At 40.7% G+C, this 26,316-nt stretch overlaps 1 protein-coding gene across 1 annotated transcript in view; it reads left to right on the forward strand.

Moving 5' to 3' along the window:
- The window catches only part of HACD2 (3-hydroxyacyl-CoA dehydratase 2), an 86,809-nt gene that overhangs the window by 49,063 nt on the left and 11,430 nt on the right, over window positions 1-26,316 (forward strand). The window contains exon 4 of the mRNA XM_012476223.2: window positions 1,276-1,364. Coding sequence (XP_012331646.1) covers window positions 1,276-1,364 — 89 coding nt within the window. The remainder of the gene's footprint in view (window positions 1-1,275; window positions 1,365-26,316) is intronic.

The raw sequence follows: 26,316 nt of genomic DNA on the forward strand, positions 1-26,316 counted from the left end.
CTGGGTGACTGGTTGAAGTAATTGCCTATGCTACAGAGAAACTAAGTGAGAGTTGGTCTGAATGACATGATTTGGGGGAAATTAAGGTGCCTAAGTAGGCGAGTTCATGGGCTAGAGACTGTAGGAGGACCTGCAGGCAAGGCCAGAAAGATCTTGACGTCAATACATCATAGAAAATATTGATCAGCTTTTGTTCACTACTTATTAAAATTTAAATTTACTGTCAAGGGTGTGCTAAGACAGGCACTTTTGTATATTGCTGGTGGGAGTATAAATCGTTAATAATAAACTTTTTGGAAAGCAATTTGGCAATACATTTCAAGAGCCTTAAAAACATTCATACCGGCTGGGCACAGTGGCTTACGCCTGTAATCCCAGCACTTTGGGAGGCTGAGGCGGGCAGATCACCTGAGGTCAGGAATTCAAGACTAGCCTGGCCAACATGGTAAAACCCCATCTCTACTAAAAATACAAAAAATTAGCCAGCCGTGGTGGCACACGCCTGTAGTCCCAGCTACTCGGGAGGCTGAGGCAAGAGAATCGCTTGAACCTGGGAGGCAGAGGTTGCAGTGAGCCCAGATCATGCCACTGCACTCCAGCCTGGGTGACAGAGTGAGACTTTGTCTCAAAAAATAAATAAGTAAAATAATTAAAGATGATTCCAGTGTTATAACTCGAGGACATTAGGAGGATAATTGTGCCAGGGCTTGTAATGAACAAGGTGATTAAAAAAAGGTTTTAAAGATAATCTTTTATTTTGTTGTGCTTGTTGGCAAAATATTCAAGTAGATAACAAAAGATACCTAACTTAACTATTAAATAGTGCATCACCTCTGATGTCCACGAGCTTCCAGCACTCATTAGACACAAATAGGATTGATTTCTTATCCTTTATTGTCTATTTGTTTTGAAACCCATATTGTAAAATGTCCTTTTAAAGTCTTATTTTAAAGGGTAGGTAGTGGTTTTGCTTTCTCCATCTATACAGTAAGTGTAAAAAATACTGCACTTGGTCAGTAGTTTTGAGAGGCTTAAGAAAGGTACCTGGATCCCATTGTTTGGTAATACCATTAATAATATTACTGTTTTTAGGGAGAAAACTTTTTTTTAATACTGACTACATTGAAAATTTAGTCTGTATAGCAATATAGACACCTTTCAGTTGCTCAAGATGGTTTTGGCTCTAAACATTTAAACTGGAATGTTTTAGAAAATATATTATATATTGAAACTTAGTACAGTACATTTATTTATCCATCCTAAAATTTCTTTCAGGAATTGTTCCATCTTCTGTTGTCCTGACTTCTTTCCAGGTGATGTCAAGAGTTTTTCTAATATGGGCAGTAACACACAGCGTCAAAGAGGTAAGTGTTTATATAAACTAAAATAAAATAATATCAGCACTAACAAACACTGGTCAACTTTTCTGATTCATGTTTGTTATGGCTAAAGATGGAGTTCCAGGTCATATCAATGTAGCTGAGATAAAGCTTACATTCACTGTAGGAATTGGGTGAATAATGAGAAAGATACCCCAGATATGCAGTGTTGTTAAAGAGAAGACTGATTAAATGGTGAAGTTCTGTAATTTGAGTTCTCATGGAGGTTTAGATGATGTGGATGTGGTCTGCAACTCAGCTATATTTTTCTGATATCTTGTTTGTATCTACCACACTAAACTCTGGGCATCTGCATTCTTGTTTTATTTTTGAGACGGGGTCTTACTCTGTCACCGTGGTTGGAGTGCAGTGGTGAGATCATGGCTTACTGCAGCCTTAGCCTCCCAGACTTGAGCAATCCTCCCACCTCAGCTTCCCGAGTAGCTGGGACCACAGGCATGTGCCACCCCACCTCACTAATTTTTTTGTATTTTTTGTAGAGACGGGATTTCACCATGTTGCCCAGGCTGCTCTCAAACTCCTGAGCTCAAGCAAACTGCCTGTGTCAGCCTCCCAAGTACTAGGATTTCAGGCATGAGCCACCACACCTGGCCCAAATCATCATTTTAAACTAGTCCCATCTTATCCGAGGGGAATACGTTCCAAAAGCCCCACTGGATGCCAGAAACCATGGATAGCACACCACCCGATTGCTGCTGACCAAAACACGTTTCTGTTTATGTCTTCCATCCACAAATGTAATGCCTTTTACATATTTACTAAGCATTTATTATGCTGTGTAGCCGTAACTTTTGCAGTTTGAGGTTCAACAGCACAAATTTCTTTTTCTTTCTTCACAATTTTACGAAAAGATTTGTTCCTACTATAGGTCTTAGCAATGGGCCAGTTGCATGTACAGTGTGGATGCACTGGACAAAGAGAGGATTCATGTCCCAGATGGGATGGAGTGTGACAGCATGAGATTTTGTCATGCTGCTGAGAGCAGTGTACAACTTAAGAATTAGAAATTGTTTCTTTCTGGAATTTTCCATTTAATATTTTTGGACTGTTGTTAACCAGGTGTAACAGAAACTACAGAAAGCAAAACTCCAGATAAGGAGGGACTACAGTATTTCTTCCTCCCATACTTTTATGTATATACCATTTAATTTTAGCCAACAACTCATAATTTTATCTTCCAATAGTCTCCAGTGACCTAAAACTTCTTCCTAATAGTAACTCATTTGCATTCTTAAAATAGGTAATTATGTACTTTCAGTAATTAAGTGCCAGGTACATGAAGTCAAAGTATTGTTCACTATAAAGTGTCCAATCACTTTGCCAATATAGTCAGATATTAAAATTGTCCAGGTGCTAAAGCACCAGTTGATATTTTCTTCACGGGCTCTGCTTCTCCTCCTCCCTTCCACTTAGTGACCACTACTTGGCTTATGAGCACATGTGCCAAAGCAGGTAGACAGGTACATCAAAAAGGCTTTACGACTCAACTCAAGCAGTTCTATTAGTCAAGTTGTTGTTAGCAACATTTGCCGGGATTTTCTGGGTAGATCATTGAAACTGGTTGGCTTGCAAAGCTATTAAATGTCTCTGTGGATTGTAGGTACATGGACTTGGTGTCATCCTCCATAACCACGCTGCCTGCCAGGCATAACCATATAACAGACGGTTTCACATATATTATCACATTTGAGCTTTACAGTAATTTGTTATATACTCATTATATTTGCATATTCAAAATTGTTTCTCTACAACCAGAGTGACTCAATTTCTGCTAACATTAACATATTTTTTTACCTGCTGGAAAGAAAAAGAAAAGGCATATCATTTTCTGAAGAATGTAGTACAGTACATGTTATTGTATTCCTGTTGCCTGTTGGATCCTCTTGTTTTTACATATACACTGTTGAGGAGTTGACTTACTCTTTTCACTTGTAATTGGGCTTCAGTGTTTCTGCTGTCCTAGGATCATGGTTATTTTCTCCTCATTCCCTTTTTCTTTGCACAGAACTCCTCTTTCATGATTTTGTTTAGAGCAGTAGGTGCCCTCCATTTCTGCTCTGTGTCTTCGACAGCTAACTTGAAGAGCCTGTTGCTGTGGCCCTTCAGGCCAGTACTTGCTATCTGTCACCTGTTCCTTGGCGCCTTCTCTTGGCCAAATGCTATTTTTCCTGCCTTGGAGTTTCATGTTAGCAATAATTCAGTTTGTTCTGTACAACATCACATATGACTTCCATTCTTCTATTTCCTGAAGCATCTTAAAAATATCTTTATTTTCCTTAATATTCAGCTCTGTTTACTGTAATGGTGGAAACTGTATAATTAATACATAAGGAAATTGACTTCAGAAATAACTGCTTAGTCACATATATCTCACTTGTAGTAATGTAGTAATTCTTGTAGTAATGTTCAAATTCTTTTCATACTACTATGATTTCTCAGTTTCTTTTTACATCATATTCCCTTATAAAGTGGACAAGAATTCTTCATTTTCATCTCATTACATTGAATTTGGACTCTGCTCCACCTTCTCTGCCCTGCCCGCTTTCTATGCTCATCTCCCTTGTTTTTCTGTACCTGTATGTGATGTACTAGGATGTAGCCTGTATAACCTTTTCAGACTAGACTCTATATTTTTCACATGAGATATATTTCCTTTTAAGAAGCCCTATAGGACATGCATCATTGCTTGTTGTTTTAATTCTCTACCCCATGGAATGCTAGTCACATAAATGGCATGTACATTGTCAAACTAAAAGATGAACAGGTGGTTTTCTCTTATGACATATGAGGATCCATCCATCAGCTAGTGTGACACCTTGATCAACAGGGTATTAATGAAAAATATCGAATCAATGCACAGAGGCAAGAAAAGAAAAAAAGAATTGTGATCCGTATGCTCACGTGCTTTTCCTTGAACTAACATAGCAAATAACCCATCCACCTTCTTCCTTTCAAAGAGACCTTATAAAGGAACAAAGGAAAGCTCTGGCCCCAGCACTTTGGGAGGCCAAGGCGGGTGGATCACATGATCAGGAGATCGAGACCATCCCAGCCAACATGATGAAACCCCATCTCTACTAAAAATACAAAAAAAAGAAAAATAGCTGGGCATGGTGGTGCATGCCTGTAGTCCCAGCTACTCAGGAGGCTAAGGCAGGAAAATTGCTTGAACCCAGGAGGTGGAAACTGCAGTGACCTGAGATCGCGCCACTGCACTACAGCCTGGGCAACAGTGTAAGACTCTGTCAAAAACAACAACAACAAAAAAAAAAAACAAGAAAGAAAGAAAAGCTCTGCCGAAACAGATCAGCTGTGTCCCGCTCCCTTCTGGCTTGCTCCCTTCTGACTTTGTGACACAACCTACCATTATTACCAACTTTTCAGCAGAATGCTTACAAAAATCTTGTAATTAGTGTTTAAGAAAGTAGCCTCCAGTTTTCTATAATAGTTATTGGTTTCTGTTCAATATGTTATAGTTTGCAGAGGGCTTTATTAAAATATGTTATGATCATTCTCTCTTGACAACCATCCCTTGAGGTAGGTAGCTTGTAGCCTCCATTTAGAGTTTGGAAGTTAGAGCAGCAAAGTGACTATTAACACCCAACAAATGGCAGAGTCAGGATTGGATTCTGAATCCAAGGTCTTTCCACTGCATCAGAGCTGTCACCTTCTCACCCTTTAAAAACATGATGACGGCTGGGCACAGCTTCTCGTACCTGTGATCTCAGCACTTTGGGAGGCTGAGGCAGAAGGATCACTTGAGCCAGGAAGGAGTAAGATACCAGCCTGGGCAACATAGTGAGACGTCATCTCTACAAAACAAAAAAACCTGACATAAACCTGATGTTCTTAACTTCCGTTGTGCTGACTTCTCTCTCTCCCCTATGGAGTGGAAATGCCTGTGTAAGATCCGTAGGTGCTTTTCCTCTTCAACAGTTCCGTCGTGCCATATGCATATTAAGATATGATTCTCGCTAAATCATCTGTACGTCAGATGTACACATCAATTGTGGGCCCTAGGTGCTTATCCGCAACACATTGCTTCTCTGTTTTTTTACTTCTCAAATGCTCTGAGATGAATCCTTCCAATTAATCAGCCTTTCTCCTTAAAACTTCTAAGGCTCTTTCTCAAACTAGGATGTATGCACTATTTGGACCAGAATTACCCGGAAAGCTTATTAAAAACGCATATTCCAGGACCCACCTTGCACTCGATACAGAATGTCTGGGAGTAGGACCAGGGAATCTGAATTTTTATTGGGCTTCTCAAATAATTTTAAGAATTCCAAGGTTTGAGAAATGATCTAATATACCTATGTGTTGTGCTGTAATTTTTGTGACCTTCTCTTCTTGATTTTAATGTACTTTTCTACTTAGTTTACTTAAAGCCTACCCAAATCTCAGCATCTCTTTTCTAACTCCAAGAGCCATTGTTTCATTCTCAAAGAATGAAAGCCTTAGAGTTTAAACTGCTAAGTAGGGGTACTGTGGAATTTCTGGTGCTCTCCAAAAATCCAGCGCCTTTGCTGATGACTAGGTAAGAGGAAGCTTGTGGAGCCTACCTTATGGTAGAGGAAGATCTGAAATCACTGCACTGAAGAAGAAGCAAGACTGACTGGTTTGTTTTCAAGAGAGAGGCCTAAGGAATCCAGCTGCCTCACACTGGGGTGGAGTTGCTGGGAAGGGTCCGTAGTGGGCATGTGCCTCATGCTGTGGGCCGGAGCTGTCAGGGAGATGGTTTCAGAGGCCATTCCCACCTGAGGAAACAGTGCCGACACCTCTTCCTGGGATTCCTCAGAAGTGTCACCTGACCTGGACAGTTTTATTCTTTTCTAGGTGATTAGAACTCGGTATTCTAGAACGTGGAGGCTTAGCACCCAAAATTCAGGTGGAGGGTTGATGAGTTTGGGCTTTAACATTTACCTTGTGACTTAGGACAAAGCACTTCAACTTTCCAAGTCTTGTTTTTCTCATCTGTAAAATAGTAATACTAATATCTGCCCTGTCTGCTATGCTGCAGTTTTTGTGAAGATGAAGTAAAAAGGATCTATGAGAACAAAGTGCAGTATCGAGAGAGAACTCAAGGTCTCCAGCATGCAGGTTTTCACTGGGCAGCCTTTGAAACCCTTAGAGATCAGCGAGCGGCTGCTGTGCAGAGGAATGCCACTTCCTTCAGAGATAGAATGTAGTTTTCCTTTCTTCCTCTTTCCCTCTTCCTTTCCACTCTTGTAGAAGCCAAAACACCAGATACGTAATGTCCTAGCACCCCCGCTTCCGGTCCTGTTTTGGTTGTTGGGGTTTTTCCTTCCTGCTGTGTCCTCCAGCTGGGTCACAGTGTACTCGTGTTCTTCCTGCCTCTGAGGCTGCTTCCCTGGTTGGCGTGTCTCCTGTGGCCGCACGCCTTCCGTGTTGTCCCTGATGGCTGTGTTGTGGACTTCCCAGCATGAGCCATCTGTGAACATGGTGTTGTGAGGCAGAAAGGCAACTTCTTACCCCCATCATTCAGATGAGATGAGATTCAGTGTCGGGGACATGCCATTTCTTCCTTGGGCCCTGTGCGTGGACCAAAGCTGTGCCATGCTGTCATCTAGCCCCAGTGCCCTTTCCACAGTGACACTGCAGCTCAGTTAGCAAAGGCCATTGAGTTACCTTCAGTATCTTTTAGCCTCCCCTAAAAGCCAAATGTCTAAAATCCTCCACCCTATTCCATCTATTTGGATACTTTCTATTTTAAATATTCTTGTAGGTGGATTTACATCACCTTCACTTTTAAAATTAGCATTTCTCTTAAAGGTAAAAAAAAAAAAAAATCCCTCCTTATTTGATTGTTAATCAGACACTGTCAAACTTGAGGCAGCTCCTAGACAAATACAGCAGCACTTTAGTGGCATTTCCACTTAAAGATTGTGTTAACTTATCTCATAGCTAGCTGGTTCCTTTTGCCATTACCTATATTTAGCATAGATGGTTTTGGCAAAATCAGAATGTCTATTTTTCTCTCAGTGTTTTTCTGCCTGTCCCTTTCCAACATTTTATTGTACTGTGTATAAAGATTTTATTTCAAAATATTGAAAAAATATTTAGATCTTTTAGGTTCAGCATAGATGCACTTCTTTCTCTCTCTCTCTCTCTTTTTTTTTTTTTTTTTTTGAGACAGGGTCTCACTCTGTCATTACCCAGGCTGGAGGGCAGTGACACAGTCATCTCACTGCAACCCCAAATTACTGGACTCAAGCAATTCTCCAGCCTCAGCCTCCTGAATAGCTGGGACTATAGGTGCACACCACCACACTCAGCTAATTTTTTATTATTTGCTTATTTATTTTTGTAGAGGCACGGTCTTGAACTGTTGCCCAGGCTCATTTCCAACTTCTGGCCTCACACAGTCCTCCTACCTTGGCCTCCCAGAGTGCTGGGATTACAGGCCTGAGCCACCAAACCAGCCAAAAGTAGGCTCACTTCTGCCATCACATGTCACATCTTTCTCCCACTGTCTTAGTGCCTTTATAGCCCTTGAAAAATTCCACCAGAACTCAGTTGTTGTCTAAAATATAATATCCTCTGATGATAATTAAATTACATATAAAAGAAAGAAAGAGAGAGAGAAAGCAAGCAAGCATCTTTTTTTTTTTTTTGAGAGGGAGTTTCGCTCTTGTACCCAGGCTGGAGTGCAATGGCGCGATCTCGGCTCACCGCAACCTCCGCCTCCTGGGTTCAGGCAATTCTCCTGCCTCAGCCTCCTGAGTAGCTGGGATTACAGGCACGCACCACCAGGCCCAGCTAATTTTTTGTATTTTTAGTAGAGACGGGGTTTCACCATGTTGACCAGGATGGTCTCGATCTCTCAACCTCGTGATCCACGCGCCTCCGCCTCCCAAAGTGCTGAGATTACAGGGCATCTTCTTAAACCATGGAAGCCAACGTTTACCACCACTTTATACAGTACTTTATACAGAAACTCTTTGTCAGGTAATAGTTAGATAGATTCCAAGCTCAGCAAAATCAGGAAATTGGTTTCACTTATCTTTAATGTTAATCTTTTTCTGCTCTGGGCTCGTCATCACTGCACCCTGCGCCCTCCTCCCCATGGTGACTGTCCCTACAAATACTTAGACATGCGAAGCTTCTCAGGGCCTTTTTTTTTTGCTCTCTCACCTCAAGGGCTAAAATCTGATATGCACCATTCCTCGTTGTCAATTCTAGTGTGAGAAGGGACATTTATACCAGAAGTCTACACCATTCTCTTAGTTTGGGGAAATCTCATTCTGGAGAGGAAGGGCCAGGTCCTGACCTAACAGCCCCAGAGAAAATGTCCCACTGTCCTCAGGTTTCCCTAGAACTCAGAACTGTCCCTGCCCTAGCCTACCCCATTCCAGACTGTCCTGGCAGACGCCAGTCCCTTCAGGCTTGAGCACTGATCAACTTCTTCCTCTCCCTCTGCCCCAGGACTTCCAGATTTTAGGTTTTTCAGTGCATTTAGCTTTTTGGTTAGCCTTCTAACATATTATACTAACACGCTCTCATTTAATTTATCTTCTAGATGTATCCGTGGGGTCCCCTACATTATTCCCATTTTTGATGGTGAAATGTTTGACAAGCTTGTTGGAACACATTCTCTTCAAGCATAAAATTTGTCTATACTGTCAGGTGGTATCTTAACATATGTATTGATGCTACTTTCCAATAGTGGGAAGCCTATTTAGAGCTAAATCTGGTTACTTGCAGTTCTGGGAGTAACAAAGATGGTTGACTTTTCACTTTAGGAAACTGTCATAGAAAAGGATTGAGAGTGAAGGAAGAAAAAAGTCATTACCTTGGGCTTAAAATAGTAGCCATATGTGAACACTTGAAATATGGTTAATGTGACTGAGGAATTGAATTTCAGTTTAACTGTATTTTAAATAGCTACACATGACTAGAAGTTGCACTATTGGACAGTGCAGCTCTGGCTATTCAGTGCGACGTTATGTACCGTTCTCTTGATTTTAGTCAATTCAGTTTTCCTGTATTTTATCTCATGTGTATGTGAATGTATAATTTTTCTTTTAAAGAAACAAAAGCTATAAGGCATTTTGGTATGTTGTATTCCTTAAATTAAGGGTTTTTTTTTTTTTCGTATTCTAGATTAAATTGTCACAAAAGTCCTAATTGCAGGTGTGGGAAATGGTGTTGATGGCGTTCTCCTCATGCCCTGCAGAGGTAGCACTTGGCTAGGCGGTTGGTCAGGAGGCCATACAGGCCTCCCGTCTCAGAGGGATGCAGCTTGGACTCTGTGCCCGTGGATTCACTGTGATAAACTTTGCCTTTGTTGAAAACGACTTCACAGGCCTTTTCTCTCCTATTCGAGTTAAAAGATGCATAGGAGTACAATCAGCGTTATTATCCCACTGAGTTTGAAGATTCTCATCCCTCACTGTAAAAGTGAGGTGATTGGCATGCATCGTGAGCAGGTTAAACTATGTCAGCAAAGCCAAGAAAAGTTAAAAACTAGTACCTGTAAGCTACTTTTAAGCAGATGTGCTCCACAGTACAAGCGGTGGCATTTTTAAAGCATTGATTAATATTCATTTGAAAACTTGTGGGAGGAAGAACTCTCTCTTATTATCTGCTTCTTTGCCAAAACATCAGTCCTTTATGTAGTGTAGCTTTTTCAAAATAAATCTATTTTGAAGTACTAATAGGGGATATCAGAGGGTTTAATTAAAAATGCATAAATATGACAAGAATACCAGTACCTTCAACCCCCTGATAGTTGTCCTGCACAGTGAGTTCAGTCAGATAACTGATCTCGTTGGGAATCTTAAAGACCATAGAGGAACCTGAAAAAATTATCCCCTGTCACTCCTGTGAAATATCCATACAGTGTATTTCCCTTGCTTCAGGGAAGTTCAGTAACTTATTTAAACTTACCTATATCAAGAAGCCCTGTAGTCAGAACCTCTCACAGCAAGCTGAGATGCATCACAGAAAAACTGAAGCATATGACTAAGCTGTCTGCATTTTCCAGAGAGAGGACTCTTGCCAAGTCTGGAGTAAAACCCTGGTGTACTTCCGGAATTTGTAAGAATTGCCTTGGTGTACATGTGTGGACTTGCGTGTATGCATGATAAGGGCATGCTTTGCATTTTAGAGGGGAAGAAAAACTAATTATTAGGCTTGTTACACTAAAGATTTTTAACTTTTGTTTTCTTCAGAAAAACTAATTATTAGGCTTGCCACATTAAAGAATTTTAGCGTTTGTTTTCTTCAAGCCATAAATGTTTGTTTATAGCAGGACAAGTTTTGGCACCTTCTCCCTCTCACTTCCTTTTGCTCTGGCTTATTATCAGAATAACCCAAAACGTGACAATTGTGAATCTCTTCTGCCTTCTGCATTGTTGCCGTTTTGTTAGTTCAGGTTTAAATAATCTTTTGCCAAGGTCATTGCCTTAAAGGAAAGTATGTTCAGAGCCTCAAGTGTAAAAACGAATCAAATTTTTAAATAATACTTTATGGTTTTTAAAACTTTAGAGTTTTCAAATATGTTGCATGACATTTGTGTAGCACTTGACCATCTGTTGCAGAGGCTATCTACTGGTGGCAGAGATCTGTCCCACAGGATTTTAAAAGAACATGCAAGAAAAGCATGGTGACTGGAGGGTGTATGCCATCTCATACCAGCAGTCAGTGTGCACCTCAGCTAGAGATTGCCAGATAGATTCAATATTGTGTGACCTAATTAAAAAAAAAAATTTTTTTTTTATTGTACTTTAAGTTCTGGGGTACATGTGCAGATCTTGCAGGATTGTTGCATAGGTACACACATGCCATGGTCGTTTGCTGTCTCCATCCCCCACCCCCTATCACCTGCATCAGGCATTTCTCCCAGTATTATCCCTCCCCAACCTCCCCATCCCCTACTGTCCCTCCCCTAGCCCCCCACCCCACAACAGACCCCAGTGTGTGATGTTCTCCTCTCTGTGCCCGTGTGTTCTCATTGTTCAACACCTGCCTATGAGTGAGAACATGTGGTGTTTGGTTTCCTGTTCTTGTGTCAGTTTGCTGAGAATGAGGGTGAAACCCAATTTTTTAAAGAAAAGGCAGACATCCAGATTTTTAAAATGAGAAATTTCCTAATTTTTAAAAACTGGTTCAAATATTTTTAAAGCACTGTACAAGCCCAAACAGAACATCTATGATCAGGGACCGTAGGTCACCATTTTGATATTTCTGCTCCAAGAGATGGTGTTCATGGCCTTTTTTCCCTATCTTTTGAAATTTCTGCAGTTATTACACTGTCATAGAACAAAAAGAACCATGACATTTCACAAAATATATTGCCAGTTTCACGTTCTTTTGACATTTCAGTTACCTTTCTGTTAATGGTAAATCTTCTCTGGAGTGTTGGGCAGGCACATTGGGATACTGCATTTGGAGATTTGGGGGCGGACTGTGGGATGAGTAGGCCCCAGCTCTTTCCTTGGGGCCACAGTCACCAATTGCTGAGAATATTGTTCTCTGGGCTATCATTGCTAGAGTTAAAGGACTATCACTTCATAGAATGTTTAGATTGGATTAGATATATATGACGAAGATTGGAATTAAATATGACTCCATTCTGATGCAGTGTCTGTGTTTGAATTGAGTTGAAGGTAATAGTTGCATGAAAGCTTTTCAGTTAATAACATGCTTTTTGGAGGTGAGCAAATCAAACAGGACTAAGGAAGAATATTGGGAAAGACCAGCAGCTGGTGAGATCCTTAGACATCTCACAGTTGGTAGACGTATGTTAACCTTCAAGTAGAGGAAGAGATGGCATCTCTTAAACAATACTTAGGCAACATAAAACAAAACAAGAACAACACAAAACGTTTTATTTGTAATTAAGCCTAAAAGGCAGCCATCAGATTGTATGGAGTTCCAGCAGTGACTAGCATAGATAGTAGTATCTCAATAAATTGAATTTTTCCTTTCTTGGAATAATAATGGTAACTGCTAAAATGGCAAGTGCTTTGCTAAGCACTTAATATGTTTTTCTGATCTCTCCAGTTTACAAATTAGGAAGCTGAGGATCTGAGAGGATAAGTAACTTGCCTCAGAACATGGAGCCAGGAAGTCTGCAGATCTGTTTGATTCCGGAGTTACATTGATTGGAGTAGAGGCCAGCGGTAGTGAGTAGCTAGGCTAGTTTAGGTACCGACCATCCTTCCCTCATGCTTTCCAGAAAACAGGCTAAACATACAGTAAGCATTAAAGTTGGACTAATGGGAACATTTTAGCATTCAGATCTGCGTGTCTGGCTTTGTCATAAATGCAGAATTGACCATGTATCGCTTGTTGATTGCATGCTTATATAATTTTTCATTGCATGTTCAGAAAAGTTTACTTCGTGACCAAGAGTTGTTTTGATAGGCTGGAACATTTAACTAGGCCATCGTTCACATCAAAAAATAGTTCTCAGTTATTATGTTGTAACGGTAAGAACTTATTAACCAGTTCCCTTTGTCACTGTAGGTTTAAAAAAAAAAAAAAAACTATGTTGCACATTATTCTCTCTTTTAAAGGAGAAGAAATATTAATACTTTTATAACTCACATTTTTCATAAAATAGGAATAGTATTTTGTCTAGCAGGTACTTTATCATGGATTTTTAATAAATTATAAAGGACACTTTACACATGAAATCGTTGTATGAAAAGACTAATATTAGCCTGGATGCAGTGTCTCAGGCCTGTAATCCCAGCATTCTGGGAAGCCAAGGAGGGCAGATCACTTGAAGTCAGTTCAAGACCAGCCTGGGCAACATGGTGAAACCCTGTCTCCACCAAAAAATAAAAAATTAGCCGGGCCTGATGGCACATGCCTATAGTCCCCAGCTACTCCAGAGGCTGAGGTAGGGTAATTATATGAACCAGGGAGGCGGAGGTTGCAGTGAGCTGACACTGTGCCACCACACTGTACCCTGGGCGACAGAGCAAGACTCCATCTCAAAAACAAACAAACAAAAAGACATACTCATCCAAACATCTTTTTTTTTTAACCACCATGTTTGTATCTATTACTATTACATTTAACTATCTTATCAAGGATGAAATTCCTTTTAAATAAGTAGCCAAGTGAGTTACATTTTTGTTCAAAAAAGCTTAATCAAGCTATAGAAAGGACCAAGATTGTCGTCAGAACTGTCCTGTTCTCCAGCCCAACCCCTCAGCTGACGGACCAACCAGGCACCAGCACTGCGACCCCTTAGGAGCTGCCTTCCCACCCAAGGCTGTTCCAGCCACGTCAGAGCACATTTGCTGAGACTGCAGATGGGTTGCCATCTATTATTTCTTCATTCTTGTTCATTCAGTATCATTCTTATTTGTTCAGTATCATCTGTGCTCCAGGTATTGTGCTAAGCACTAGGTAAGACACATGAGAAAAGGAGAGACGCAGTTGCTGTCCTCACAGGCCTTCCAGCCTAGTATGAGTCAAGCAGAATCCAGCAGACAGCAAACACCATACAGTGGGATAACTGCTAAGGCAGAGGGATGACAGTGCTGTGGCCAGACAGTGCTGTGACCACTGGCTCATTCCTCCGTTGCCCAGTTGAGGGTTGAGTAAGCTGTTCTGGTTCTTTAGAAACTGTGCCACTCTCCCAAGCCCCATGGTTCCCCTCATGGGGTGGTCTGTGAGTTAACACAAAGCACTCAGAACAGTGCCTGGTGCTTAGTAAGTGCTCAATAAATCTTAGCTACTGACTAGGTATGTAAAATGTAACCTAATCTTTCCCCAAAAAATTTAATGACAAATTTCTGTACGACTGTTTTGAATTCTGTGTCCTGAGGTTTCTAACAGAGATATAATTGGCTTTTCACATGGAACTGAATATGTTCTTTATATATACTAAAATAGTTTCACAGTTAGCTGGTGAAAATTTATGCATAATTACTTTTATCATTCTTAAGGAATAATTAGCCCTGCTAATGGGAACTATCATTATCTTAATCATCATTATTATCCCAATGTAAAGCATTTATTAAGAATTTGATTTTGCGTTATAACTAAGCTAGCCCTTCTTCAAAGCAATTTGTGACCTTGCCTTCCATGTGTTTACGGTCTAAGACAATAGTGATGCGGAGGCAGATTGGGGTCAGCGTTCGATATGCTGTTCCCTCTCAAGCTACCTTCCATTTGTGTACCCTTGTTGATATGTTTTCTTATAACTGTTATGTCTTTTATGGTTATAAAGCCCACCTCTTCCAGCAGATCCTGAGGCCCCACATCCAGAATAATATGTTTAGAAACCAGGTAATAGTTATATTTCCTTCTCATTGTATCCCCAGAGTGGTTGCTTAGTATTTAAGTGTTTTTTAGAAAATAATTTTTCCTGAAGTAATTTCAAACTTGGAGAAAAGTTGCCAGAGCAGTACAAAGAACTCTCATATTCCCTTCACTCACATTCCCCAGTTATTGGCATTTTACTTCATTTGTTCCATTTCCTATTCTCTCTGCATTTTTTTTTGAGACAAGGTTTCACTCAGGCGCCCCAGACTGGAGTGCAGTAGCACGATCTTGGCTCACTATAACCTCTGCCTCCTGGGCTCAAGCGATTCTCCAACCTCAGCCTCCTGAGTAGCTGGGACTACAGGCGCTCGCCACCATGCTTGGCTAATTTTTGTATTTTTTTATAGAGACAGTGTTTCACCCTGTTGCCCAGGCTGGTCTCAAACTCCTGGGCTCAAACAATCCACCTGCCTCAGCTTCCCAAAGTGCTGGGATTACAGGCATGAGCCACCGCACTCAGCCCCTCTGTGTTTTTATATGCACCATCATTTGTTTTTTCTGAACTTTGAGAGCAAGTTGTATGGAGCCATCCTATCACCCATAAGTACTTGAGTATGTGTTCTAGACACTCCTATAGCACTTATAGAACCCTCCAAATCAGGAAATCAGCCTTTATACAACACTACTGTCTAATCCAGTATACTCCATTCAAATTCCACTAACTATCTAAACAATGTCTTTTTTCTCCATTCTGGAATGACAAATATTTAATCAGTATCTTCTGTGCTCTAGGTCTTGTGCTGAGCACTGGGATTCATGGGAAAGGAGGCACGTGGTTGCTGTGGTATTCCTGCCACATTTGTGTGATGTTTCTTTGTCAGGTCTCTCCAGACTACTTCAGTCTGGACAAGCGTCTCAGTCTTGCCCTGTCCTCGTGGCCTTGTTTTGAGACAAGGTCTCACTCAGACGCCCCACTGTGAGACTTTAAAGAATACAGGCTGTAAGTTCTCAGCCTAGGTCTATGCAGCATTCACTCATAGCCAATTCAAGCCATGCCTGCTCTTCTCAGGAGGCACACCATGATAGCTTCCCACTCCTGGTGACACTGACCTCTGTCACCTGCTCCTGTTAGTTTCTCCACCTCCAGTTCACCTCCTTTTTATTAATTAGTGGGAATGATTCCTGCCTATGTCAGCCACCTCTATGATGGCTACCAAATGGCAACTCTCCATTTCTATTGTTTCTTTTACACATAGAAATTGGCATTCTACTATAAGAATTAGCTTTCCCTTTCTCTCACTTATTTATTTTATTTATATCTATTTGGACTCATGAATTCCTATATAATTCAGTGGATTATAGTCTGTTTGTTTATGCTAAAATTAGCTAGTATTTGGCCAGTGGGAGTTCTTCCTCCTGGTCCTCTTGACTTACTTCCATCATCCACTGAGTATTTCCTTATGATCTGGCACAAAAAGATTTCCAGACTCATCTTGTACTTCCCCGGCCCCAGCCTTGGAATCAGCCATTTTGCTAAAGAGCCTGGCCTGGTTCCTTTTAGTAGAGAATGGTAACTTAGGATCCAAGATATGGGTAGATGACGTGCTCACTGTTAATGAAATGTCATTGCTTCTAGACCCTCTCAGTAGAGAAAGCTTGGGTACACATGCATACTCACATACACGTATACACTCACATGCATTTGCATCTAAATGTATTTATATAGCTGTGTGTGTGTGTGTACATGTGTGTACATAAATCATGGGCTCATACTGATCCCTCTAACTGCAGTCTAATACCTCAGTATTCTTTCTAGCATTTTCCCTTCCATGTTTGTTAATACCTCCTCCAACAGCAAGAAGCCTATTTTCTTAATATATTGATTTTTTTTGCTCAGTTTACTTGTTTGCTCCATGTAACTGGTTTTCCAGCCACACTGACCATCTCTTCCACCTGTCACCTCTGTCTCTCCCTCACCACCCCCATCCTCAACTGCCAGGCCTCTAGTTCATACCTGTATTAATCCACCACCTTCCCTCAGCTCTCCATGTCCTCACTGCCTTGAGTTTTTGGCCTCCATACTGTGTCCTCCACGTGGAGAAGGGGAAGAGGTGAGTCTTAGGTGAATCTTAATACCTATACAAAGACATATTTGAGATGATTGAGCTGATCTCTGGAAAACCAGAAGCCTGCCTAGTAAGGTATTTCATTCTTCCTTTTTTCCTGTTTTCTTTTTTTAATCTTTGTGTTTATGAGTTTCTTTTCATTTTGAATTGAAATCATATTTTGTATTTCAATTTCTGCTTAGCAGAGATAGAAAAGAGAAACAAACTTTTGAGATAGATTTTTAGGGGTCTTGACAATAAGTTAAATCCAGAAATAAAACAGGGCTTGTCTTAGTCCATTGGTGCTGCTATTAAGGAACACCTGAGGCTGAATGATTTATAGAGAGAAGAGGTCTATTTGGCTCATGATTCTGCAGCCGGTACAGGAAGCATGGCGCCAGCACTTGCATCTGGTGAGGGCCTCATGCTGCTTCCACTCTTGGGGAAAGGTGAAGGGATTCAGCCTGTGTACAGGTCACATGGTGAGAGAAGAGCCAGGGGGTGGTACCCTTTACCAGCTTTGTGGAAAGTAACAGTGAGGACTCACTCACCAGCCCCAGCATTGGGGATCAGATTTCAACATGAGGTTTGGAGAATCAAATATCCTAACCATAGCAGGGCTAAAACAAAAAAAGGAAATGATTGTTAGCAAAACAAGACTCAGGGAAGAAGATTCACATTAACTTAATTCATTAGGGTTTGTTTCTAGTTCTTAAGTTGTATTTTAACTTGAGTCAGTTGATGCACAACTAGAAGCCATTTTATAGACATATTAAAGATATCTCTGGGTGTTAGTAACCTGGAATTTTTTTTTTTTTTTTTTTTTTGAGATGGAGTCTATCTCTGTCACCAGGCTGGAGTACAGTGGCACAATCTCAGCTCACTGCATCCTCCACCTCCCGGGCTCAAGCAATTCTGCCTCAACCTCCCGAGTAGCTGGGATTACAGGCATGCACCACCATGCCCAGCTAATTTTTGTAAGTAGAGACAGGGTTTCACCATGTTGGCCAGGCTGGTCTCAAACTCCTGACCTCAGGTGATCTGCCCGCCTTAACCTCCCAAAGTGCTGGGATTACAGGCATGAGCCAGCCTTATATGCTTTACTCAGTCTTTCTCAGTGAACCTCTTCCACTCAGTCCCTTAAGTCCAAATCCTATTCTGTATTCTCTTTTCAGAGGTAGGCAACATTTATTGGAGAACTAATGGCTTTCTTGACACTAAGTAAGCATCACATTTACCTTATCTGTTCTCTGGGCTCTTCTTGTAGAGGGTTCCTTTTAAAAGTTCTCGATTTTGAAAGAGAATTGTTATCCCCATAACAGCGTGTGTGTGTGTGTGTGTGTGTGTGTGTGTGTATGTGTGTGTGTGTGTGTACACATGCATGTGAGACCCTAAGCCCAAGAAGACAAGTCAGAGCTGTTCAGGTTTAGGGGATATACCTTGGGATTAAATTCTGTAAACCTCACTTTACTCGTCTGTAAAGTGAAGATTCAATGAGGTAACACATGTTAAAAAGTGCTTGGCATATAGTAAGAGCTCAGTAACAATTAGGTATAATTATTTTTACTGCTGTCACCATAAATATTAAAAAGAGATACTAAAAAAATTCTAATGGGCAAAGGATTTGAATAGATATTTTTCTAAAGAAGATATAAAACAGCCAGTAAGCACACGAAAAGATGCTCCCCATCGGTAGTCATTAGGGAACTGTACGTCAAAACTACCATGAGATACCACTTTACACTCATTAGGATGGCTATTATTTAAAAAAACAAAACAAAGCAAAACAAAAACAGAAAAACAAAACACAGCAAATAAGCAGTGGAGAAATTGGAACTCTTGTGCATTTTCGGTAGGGATATAATGTAAAGTGATACAGCCACTGTGGACAATAGTTCGGCAGTTTCTCAAAAAGTTAAACATAAAAAAAAAAAAAAAGTTAAACATAAAATTACCATATGATCCAACAACTCCACTACTAAGAACATACCCAGAAGAATTGAAAGCAAGTACTTAAACATACTTGCACACCAATGTTCATAGCAGCATATTCATAATCGCCAAAAATTATAAACAGCTCCAATGTTCATCAACAAATGATAAACAGAATGTAGTATATACATACAATGATGTATTTTTCAGACACAAAAAGGAAGGAAATTCTAATACATACTACCACAGAGATAAATCAAACATAGAAATACACATACTAGGCCAAGCACGGTGACTCATGCTTGTAATCCCAGCACTTAGGGAAGCAGGCTAAGGCGGGCAGATCTCCTAAGGTCAGGAGTTCGAGACCAGCCTGGCCAACGTGACAAAACTCTGTTTCCACTAAAAATATAAAAATTAGCTGGGCATGGTGGTTGGCGCCTGTAATCCCAGCTACTCTGGGAGGCTGTGGCAGGAGAATCACTTGAACCCAGGAGGTGGAAGTTTCAGTGAGCCAAGATTAGACCACTGAACTCCTGCCTGGGTGACAGAGCGAGACTCCATCTCAACAAAGTAAAGACACATCTGTATGATTCCACTTATATGACGTACCTAGAATAAATAAATTCTTAGAGATAGAAAATAGAATAGTGGTTACCTGGGGGTGGGAAGGGAAGGATGTGGAGTGATTATTTTATGGGTACAGAGTTTCTGTTTGGGATGATAAAATCCTTCTGGAAATAGATAGTGGTAATGGTTGCACAATATGATGAATGTACTTAATTCCAACAAATTATACACTTAAAATTGTTAAATGGGCCAGGCGCAGTGGTAGCTCACGCCTGTAATCCCAGCACTTTGGGAGGCCAAGGCTGGTAGAACAGTTGAGGTCAGGAGTTGGAGACCAGCCTGACCACCATGGCGAAACCCTGTCTCTACTAAAACTACAAAAAAATTAGCCGGGCATGGTGACGCACACCTGTAATCCCAGCTGCTCAGGAGGCTGAGGCAGGAGAATTGCTTAAACCCAGAAAGCAGAGGTTGCAGCAAGCCAGGATCATGCCACTGCACTCTAGCCTGGGCAACAGAGTGAGACTCTGTCTCAAAAAAAAATAATTGTTAAATGATAAATTTTATATTATCCACATACACAAAGAAATTACTGAGAGCTTAAAATGATAATAACATGAAAAACCTACCTATACATGTTCTTACAAGGTTACTTTTTTTCCCTATAGTGTCCATTGGTGATAGATATTGACTCCCTTCTCCCCACCTCCTCCACAATCTGTCAAAGAAATGTTGAAGAATGACATTTGTAAGCTAGAGAAGTCACAGGAAAGGGAGGGTTGGAGGGGTTAAATGAATCTATAACAGAGGTTGGCCCATGGGCCAAATCTAACCTGCAATTTATAATATTTTTTACTTTTTTTGTTGGTTGGTTGGTTTTGATTTGTTTTCTAGAAATAGAGTCTTGCTCTGTTGCTCAGGCTGGAGTGCAGTGGTGTGATCACAGCTCACTGCAGCCTTAACTTTCTGTACTCAGGTGATTCTGAGTACCTGGGGCTATAGGCAAACACCACCATGCCTAGCTAATAGTTTTTGCATTTTGTAAAGGGTTTAAAAAACAATGATGAATATATTACAGCAGCCACCTGTGGTGCAAACCCTAAATTATTTACTAACTAGCCTTGTACAGAAAAAGTTTGCCAACACCTAATCTAGAGCATTGCTATGGACTGAATTGTGTCTCCTCCCGCAAAAAAAAATTCATACCTTGAAGCCCTAACCCCCAATGCGGTGGTATTTGGCAATGGGACCTTTGGAAGATAAGTTTAGATGAGGTCATGAGGAGATGGAGCCCTCATGATGGGATTAGCACCCTTACAAAAAACGATACCATGTCAGGACACATCTAGAAGGTGGCCACCTGCAAGTCAGGTAAAGAGCCCTCACCAGGAACCAAACATGCTCCCATCCTATCTCAGACTTCAGCCTCCAGAACTGTGAGAAAATACCTTTCTCTTGTTTAAGCCCCCTAGTCTGTGGTATTCCATTATGGCAGCCTGAACAGACTAAGACAAACATACGGCTTTTCCAAAAGCAAACCCTTGGATTTTACCAAATCTCTTCACAAATGAAAGGATTTTTAAGAAGAGTAAAGAATGCTTGCCATAAAGCCTGGTCAGGGAATTTCTTTGAAATAACCAGCATGGTAAGCAGTGGTTCCAAAATGCTAGGAAGAATAGGGTTTCTACAATAGTGGTTTTCTTATGTGTCACCATCTGTTTTTCTTTGACTGTAATAAAAATGACAGCTTTTCATGTACTGATACTCCCTGTGCCTTTTAAAGTCAAACATATGATGCTATTTGTGTGTAAAGGTTTTTCTCTTGCACCCATTTGTTTCTCCAGCTTGAATTTCTATGTAAACTCCCTTGGCTAAATTACACAAGCCGCCTACACCCAGCCGCCTCCTCCCTTGCTTTAGAGCAGGGGGTGGAAACCTTCCGTCTGCAGCATGGAGTATCCAATACACGGCTCACTGTGCCTGGCAAAGGAAGATTCCCTAACAGGAAGTGCTGCATGGCACCCACTCCCCTATTTGTGCCCATTGTTGCGAATATGCAACTTTGAAGCATGGCTTTATGGCATTTTTGGCAACCTATCCTAAACTTGGCTTTTGTCTCCCTCTTTTCCTTAGTAATCCTTAATAAATCTTCATCATCTCCCTTCTCCCACTTTGCCCTAAATGCCCCTTTTTCCTTAAAAGGCAATAATATGTAGTTAAAGCAAACTCCTTTTTTCTTTTTTTAAGGTCGGGGGGTCTCACTGGGTTGCACAGGCTGGTCTCAAACTCCTGGCCTCAAGCCATCCTCTCACCTCAGCCTCCCAGATACTTTTTTATTAAATAACTTTACAGAAGTATGATTTACAAAATTCAACCATGTTAAATGTATAATTAAATGGCTTTTAGTAAATGGACCAAGTTGTGCAACTATCACCATAATCTAATTTTAGAACATTTCTGTCACCCCAGTATGATCCCTCATACCCTTTTAAAATATATATATTTTTAAAAATTTTGTGAATACATGGTAGGTGTCTGTGTTTATGGGGTGCATGAGATATTTTGATACAGGCATGCGATGTGAAATAAGTACATCTTGGAGACCTCATGCCCTTTTATAATTAGTTCCCACTACCAGCCCCTGGCAACCATGAATCTACTTTCTGTCTCTAGATTTGCTTCTTCTGGATATTTCATATAAATGGAATCATATAATGTATGATGATTTACATTTGGCTTCTTTCACTCAACATAATGTTTTAGAGGTTTTTCTATGTTGTAGCATGTGTCAATATTTCTTTCCTTTATGTTGCTGAATAGTATTCCACTGAACAGGATATATATCACATGTTGTTTATCCATTCACCAGTTGACTGATATTTGGGTTGTTTTCACTTTTCAATTATGACTAACACTGCTATGAACATTTGTGTTCAAATCTTTGAGGAAACTTATTAAACCTCCTCTTTTCTTCTTCTTTTTTTTTTTTTTTTTTTTTTGTTTAAGGAACAGGATCTTGCTCGTCACCCAGGCTGGAGTGCAATGGCACCATCATAGCTCACTTTAACTTCAAATTCCTGGGCTCAAGTGATCCTTCCACCTCACTTCCCAAGTAGGTGGGACTACAGGTGTGCACCACCACACTGGCTACTTTTTTATTTTATTGTAGAAACGGAGTCTCACTATGCTGTTAAGGCTGATCTCAGCCCCTGGCCTCAGATGATCCTCCTGCCTCATCCTCCCAAAGCACTGGGATTGTAGGCATGGGCCACTCACCCATAAACCTCCTATTCTTGGTAATTAATAAAATCATATGTTTATATGTTTCTAGTTCTAAATTCAAAAAGCAGCTGAGTAGAACTTCTTATAATCCAAATCCTTTGCCCCTCAAAAAAATCCCTCCTAAGCTTAACTAGCTTTTCTTACTTCTGTGAGACTATTGATTATTTTTCTCTGAGTCACTGGCACTTAATAGAAAGGAGGCTCCCCACTTATTATAAAAATGTTCCCAGTTGTTGCTTTCAAAATAGAAAAGTGGCCGGGTGTAGTGGCTCACACCTGTAATCCCAGCACTTTGGGAGGCTGAGGAGGGAGGATCAGTTGAGTCTAGGAGTTTGAGACCAGCCTGGGCAACACAGTGAAACCCCATTTCTACATAAGAAAAAAAAATTAGCTGGATATGGTGGCACTCACTTGTAGTCCAGCTACTTTTGAGGCTGAGGCAGGTGGATCAGTCCCAAGGAGGTTGTCTTGGGAGGTTGAAGCTGCAGTGAGCTGCTGTTGTGCTACTGCCTTACAGCCTGGGTAACAGAGCAAGATCCAGTCTCAAAAAAAAAAATATATATATATAAGAAGGAAAAGAAAAATATAAGTTATCATCCAATTTAAGGGGCATTGATTCTACATAGCCCTGTGTCCAGATCTGTTTCAGGACTGAGGAAGCCACATGATGAGACCTTGGCCCTTGAAGTCCTTGCCATCAAGCAAGGAGTAATAGCCAGAGAACGATTCGCATTTCACATGCTCGGAGTCAGTAATGATGACAGGAGAGCTTGTCAGTTATTCTCTCCTCTCTGGCCTTTTGGATGAAGGAAAATTTATTTTAAGAAGCATTATCAAAGCCTCTACCCATTTTTTTCGCCAGCTAGAAAAATTTCAGCTCAGGCAAGGAAGTCAGTATTAGCCAGTGTTTCATGCCTTACCCACAGAGAGGTCATGGGCACACACCTTTCCAAAGAACAGTGGCAGCCCTGGCCGCCCCAGGCCAGCTCAGCCTCCTGTCCTTGGTAGGACCTTCCTGGGCAGTGTTGGTTTGGATATGTCCAGGGCCTGCAAGCACACAACTTTGTGAGGTGGCCTATTTGATTAGTCACCTGGTTTGTTACACAATTTTTCTTATGTTGAACCCAGCATTTTACCCCCTGCCAGTTTTCTCCATCTTGTTCATGGTATCCTTTTACATATTTTAAAGTACTTACCCCCTCTTTCCTTTTCCAAAGTCAGCTCTGCTAGTTGAGGAGGTTTTTGTTTGTCTGTTTTTGTTGTTGTTGTTGTTGTTGTTGTTGTTTGAGACAGAGTCTCACTCTGTCACCGGGCTGGAGTACAGTGATGTGATCTCGGCTCACTGCAACCTCCCCCTCCCGGGTTCAAGCGATTCTCCTGCCTCAGCCTCCTGAGTAGCTGGGATTACATGTGTGAGCCACCTCGCCCAGCTAATGAGGAGTTCTTCTAGCAGACTCTGTTCCCTAAGTGGGTCTCATCTATTTACAGTGCAGTAATTGGGATAAGACTGTTAATGTGGCTGAATCCTGGAGTTTTGTTTGTTTGAACAGCCACCTCACACCCTGTTGGCTCCTGTGAGGCTTATGGTTCACCAAAAACTCCAGATCTCTTGATTTCAAAAGGTAGGTCTTCTCCATTCTGATGTGGCGTCATTTTGTTGTTGCTAAGTCATGTAATTACATTTAGACTTATTAAATGTATGTTACTGCGGTTGTTTTGGGGGGGCTTTTATTTATTTTTTATTGCGGTAAAATACATATAACATTTACCATTTTGCCATTTTTGTACAGTTCAGTTGCATAAACAGTTTCTTATTGTTGTGCAACCATCATCACTGTCCATCTCCAGAACTTTTTTAATCCTCCCAAACTGGAACTCCACACCAATTAACCAGTAATTCTCTATTTCCCATCTTCCCAGCTGCTGGCCACCTTCTATCTCTACTTTTTGTGTCTGCCTCACCCTAGGTACCACGTATGAGTAGAATCACACAGTATTCATCTTTTTGTGACTGGCCTATTTTACTTAGCATGATGTCTAAGAATTTTCTTCTTTTTAAGGCTGAATAATACTCCACTGTATGTATAGACCACATCTTGCTTATCCATCTATCAGTACACACCTTGGTTTCTTTGCCTTTTGACTATTTTGAATAATGCTGCTATAAACATGAGTGTACGAATACCTGTTCGAGTCTCATTGATCTTACTGGCTTTAACTCATGCATTACATTTGCCCCTGTTTTGTGTTATTGGTTGTATAATTATCTATAAATTAGATAAGGTCAATCTATTTATCCATATCCCTTCTTGATAACAATGTTGCATTTCCTATTGATTGGAAAATATCATTTTGCACAAAATGGTCATTTCCTGCATCCCTAGTCTTTTTTAAAAGACTTACGCCATCGTCTTTACAGCTGGTCTCTGGGAACAGACTGCTTTCATATTTAGCCTGAGTCTGAGTTTTTCATAGTTCCTTTGGCTAAGGTCTAACTTGGGGGTGGATGGGAGGTGAATAATAACCAACCTGTAGGCTGGGTCAAAGCAGGAGGTTTTGGGGGTTTTAGGAATTTGTTTGTTTCTTTGTTGCCTATTTGAAGGCCACTGAGACTACACAGAAACTATCAGACACCAAAAAGAAGGGAACTAAGTCTCAGAGTAACCCGATTAGGATGGAATTCATTTGCTCCGCAATTATTTATTGAGCTCTTACTTGTGAAAAGCACGAAGTGCTTTTGGAAAACAGAAGATGAATAAAACACATTCCCTGATTTCAAGATGTTTATATTCAAAATATAAAGGATTTTCCTATTATAACCTAGAGCTGTTTAGGCAAGGCTTCTCCTCATAGCTGTACAAACATAACTCCTTAAGATAAGGAGGATTATAAAACACATCAAAAAGCAAAATGTGCTTTTATATTAATATTATATTTTGGTGTAGATGGATTCAAGTAAGGATTTGAGGACAGACTGAAAAATCTCGCCACGAGAGCTTTGGAGGTGTTTAGCTTTTGCTTTCCTTTGGCTAATATGAGAGCACCAGGAAAACAGAAAGTACTCTCGCTCTTGACAGTATAAAATTCTTACTATTTTTAGAGAATAGTAACTGTGCATTTATGAAATTCTTTGTCAGAGCAATTTAGTTAATAGATATGTAAATGACTACTTATTTCATTGTGTAGGTGGATCGCTCCATGTACACTTTCTGAGGAAGAATATAAGTGCTAAAAACTATTAACATTGCAAATGGAAGGAAGCAAAAGTTAAGGCTAGAATGCCATTCCCTTGCTGTATTAGGTATTAAGAGTGGGACAGAAAGTCCATCTTGTCATCAAGATTTGTTTGGTTTATGGGGTGGGATTTCTTATTTACATCTGACTCTTGGACTGTTTTTTTAGATGCATGGAAACTAATGTGAATTGAGGTGCAAGGGTATTTCTTGCTGATTTTCAAGCACAAAAGGTCATTACAAACCCAGCTGGGAAGGGATGGGGAAGGTGCTGAAAGTTAAAACCACAGCAGTACATTTTCAATGCAAGAGAATGCCTCCTAAAAAATCACCTAGGGGCTCTTTTAAGCATTTATTGTTTTTTCAGCATAAAAACAACTTCAGAGGAGACTGGGGATTTCAAAGCTCTTTGGCTCTAACTGCCTCCTGGGAACAGCATGGAAGCTTCCCTAATCATGGAGGAGTTAATGCCGGCCTCCTTTAGGGGAAGAAGTCTCTAATGGGAGGAAATAAATGGGCTCTTACCTTGCAGGTGGTCCCCAGCCC

The sequence above is a fragment of the Aotus nancymaae genome, unplaced genomic scaffold (genome assembly GCF_030222135.1).
Source record: "Aotus nancymaae isolate 86718 unplaced genomic scaffold, 86718_ANA_hifiasm-v0.15.2.pri h1tg000062l, whole genome shotgun sequence".
NCBI lineage: Eukaryota > Metazoa > Chordata > Mammalia > Primates > Aotidae > Aotus > Aotus nancymaae.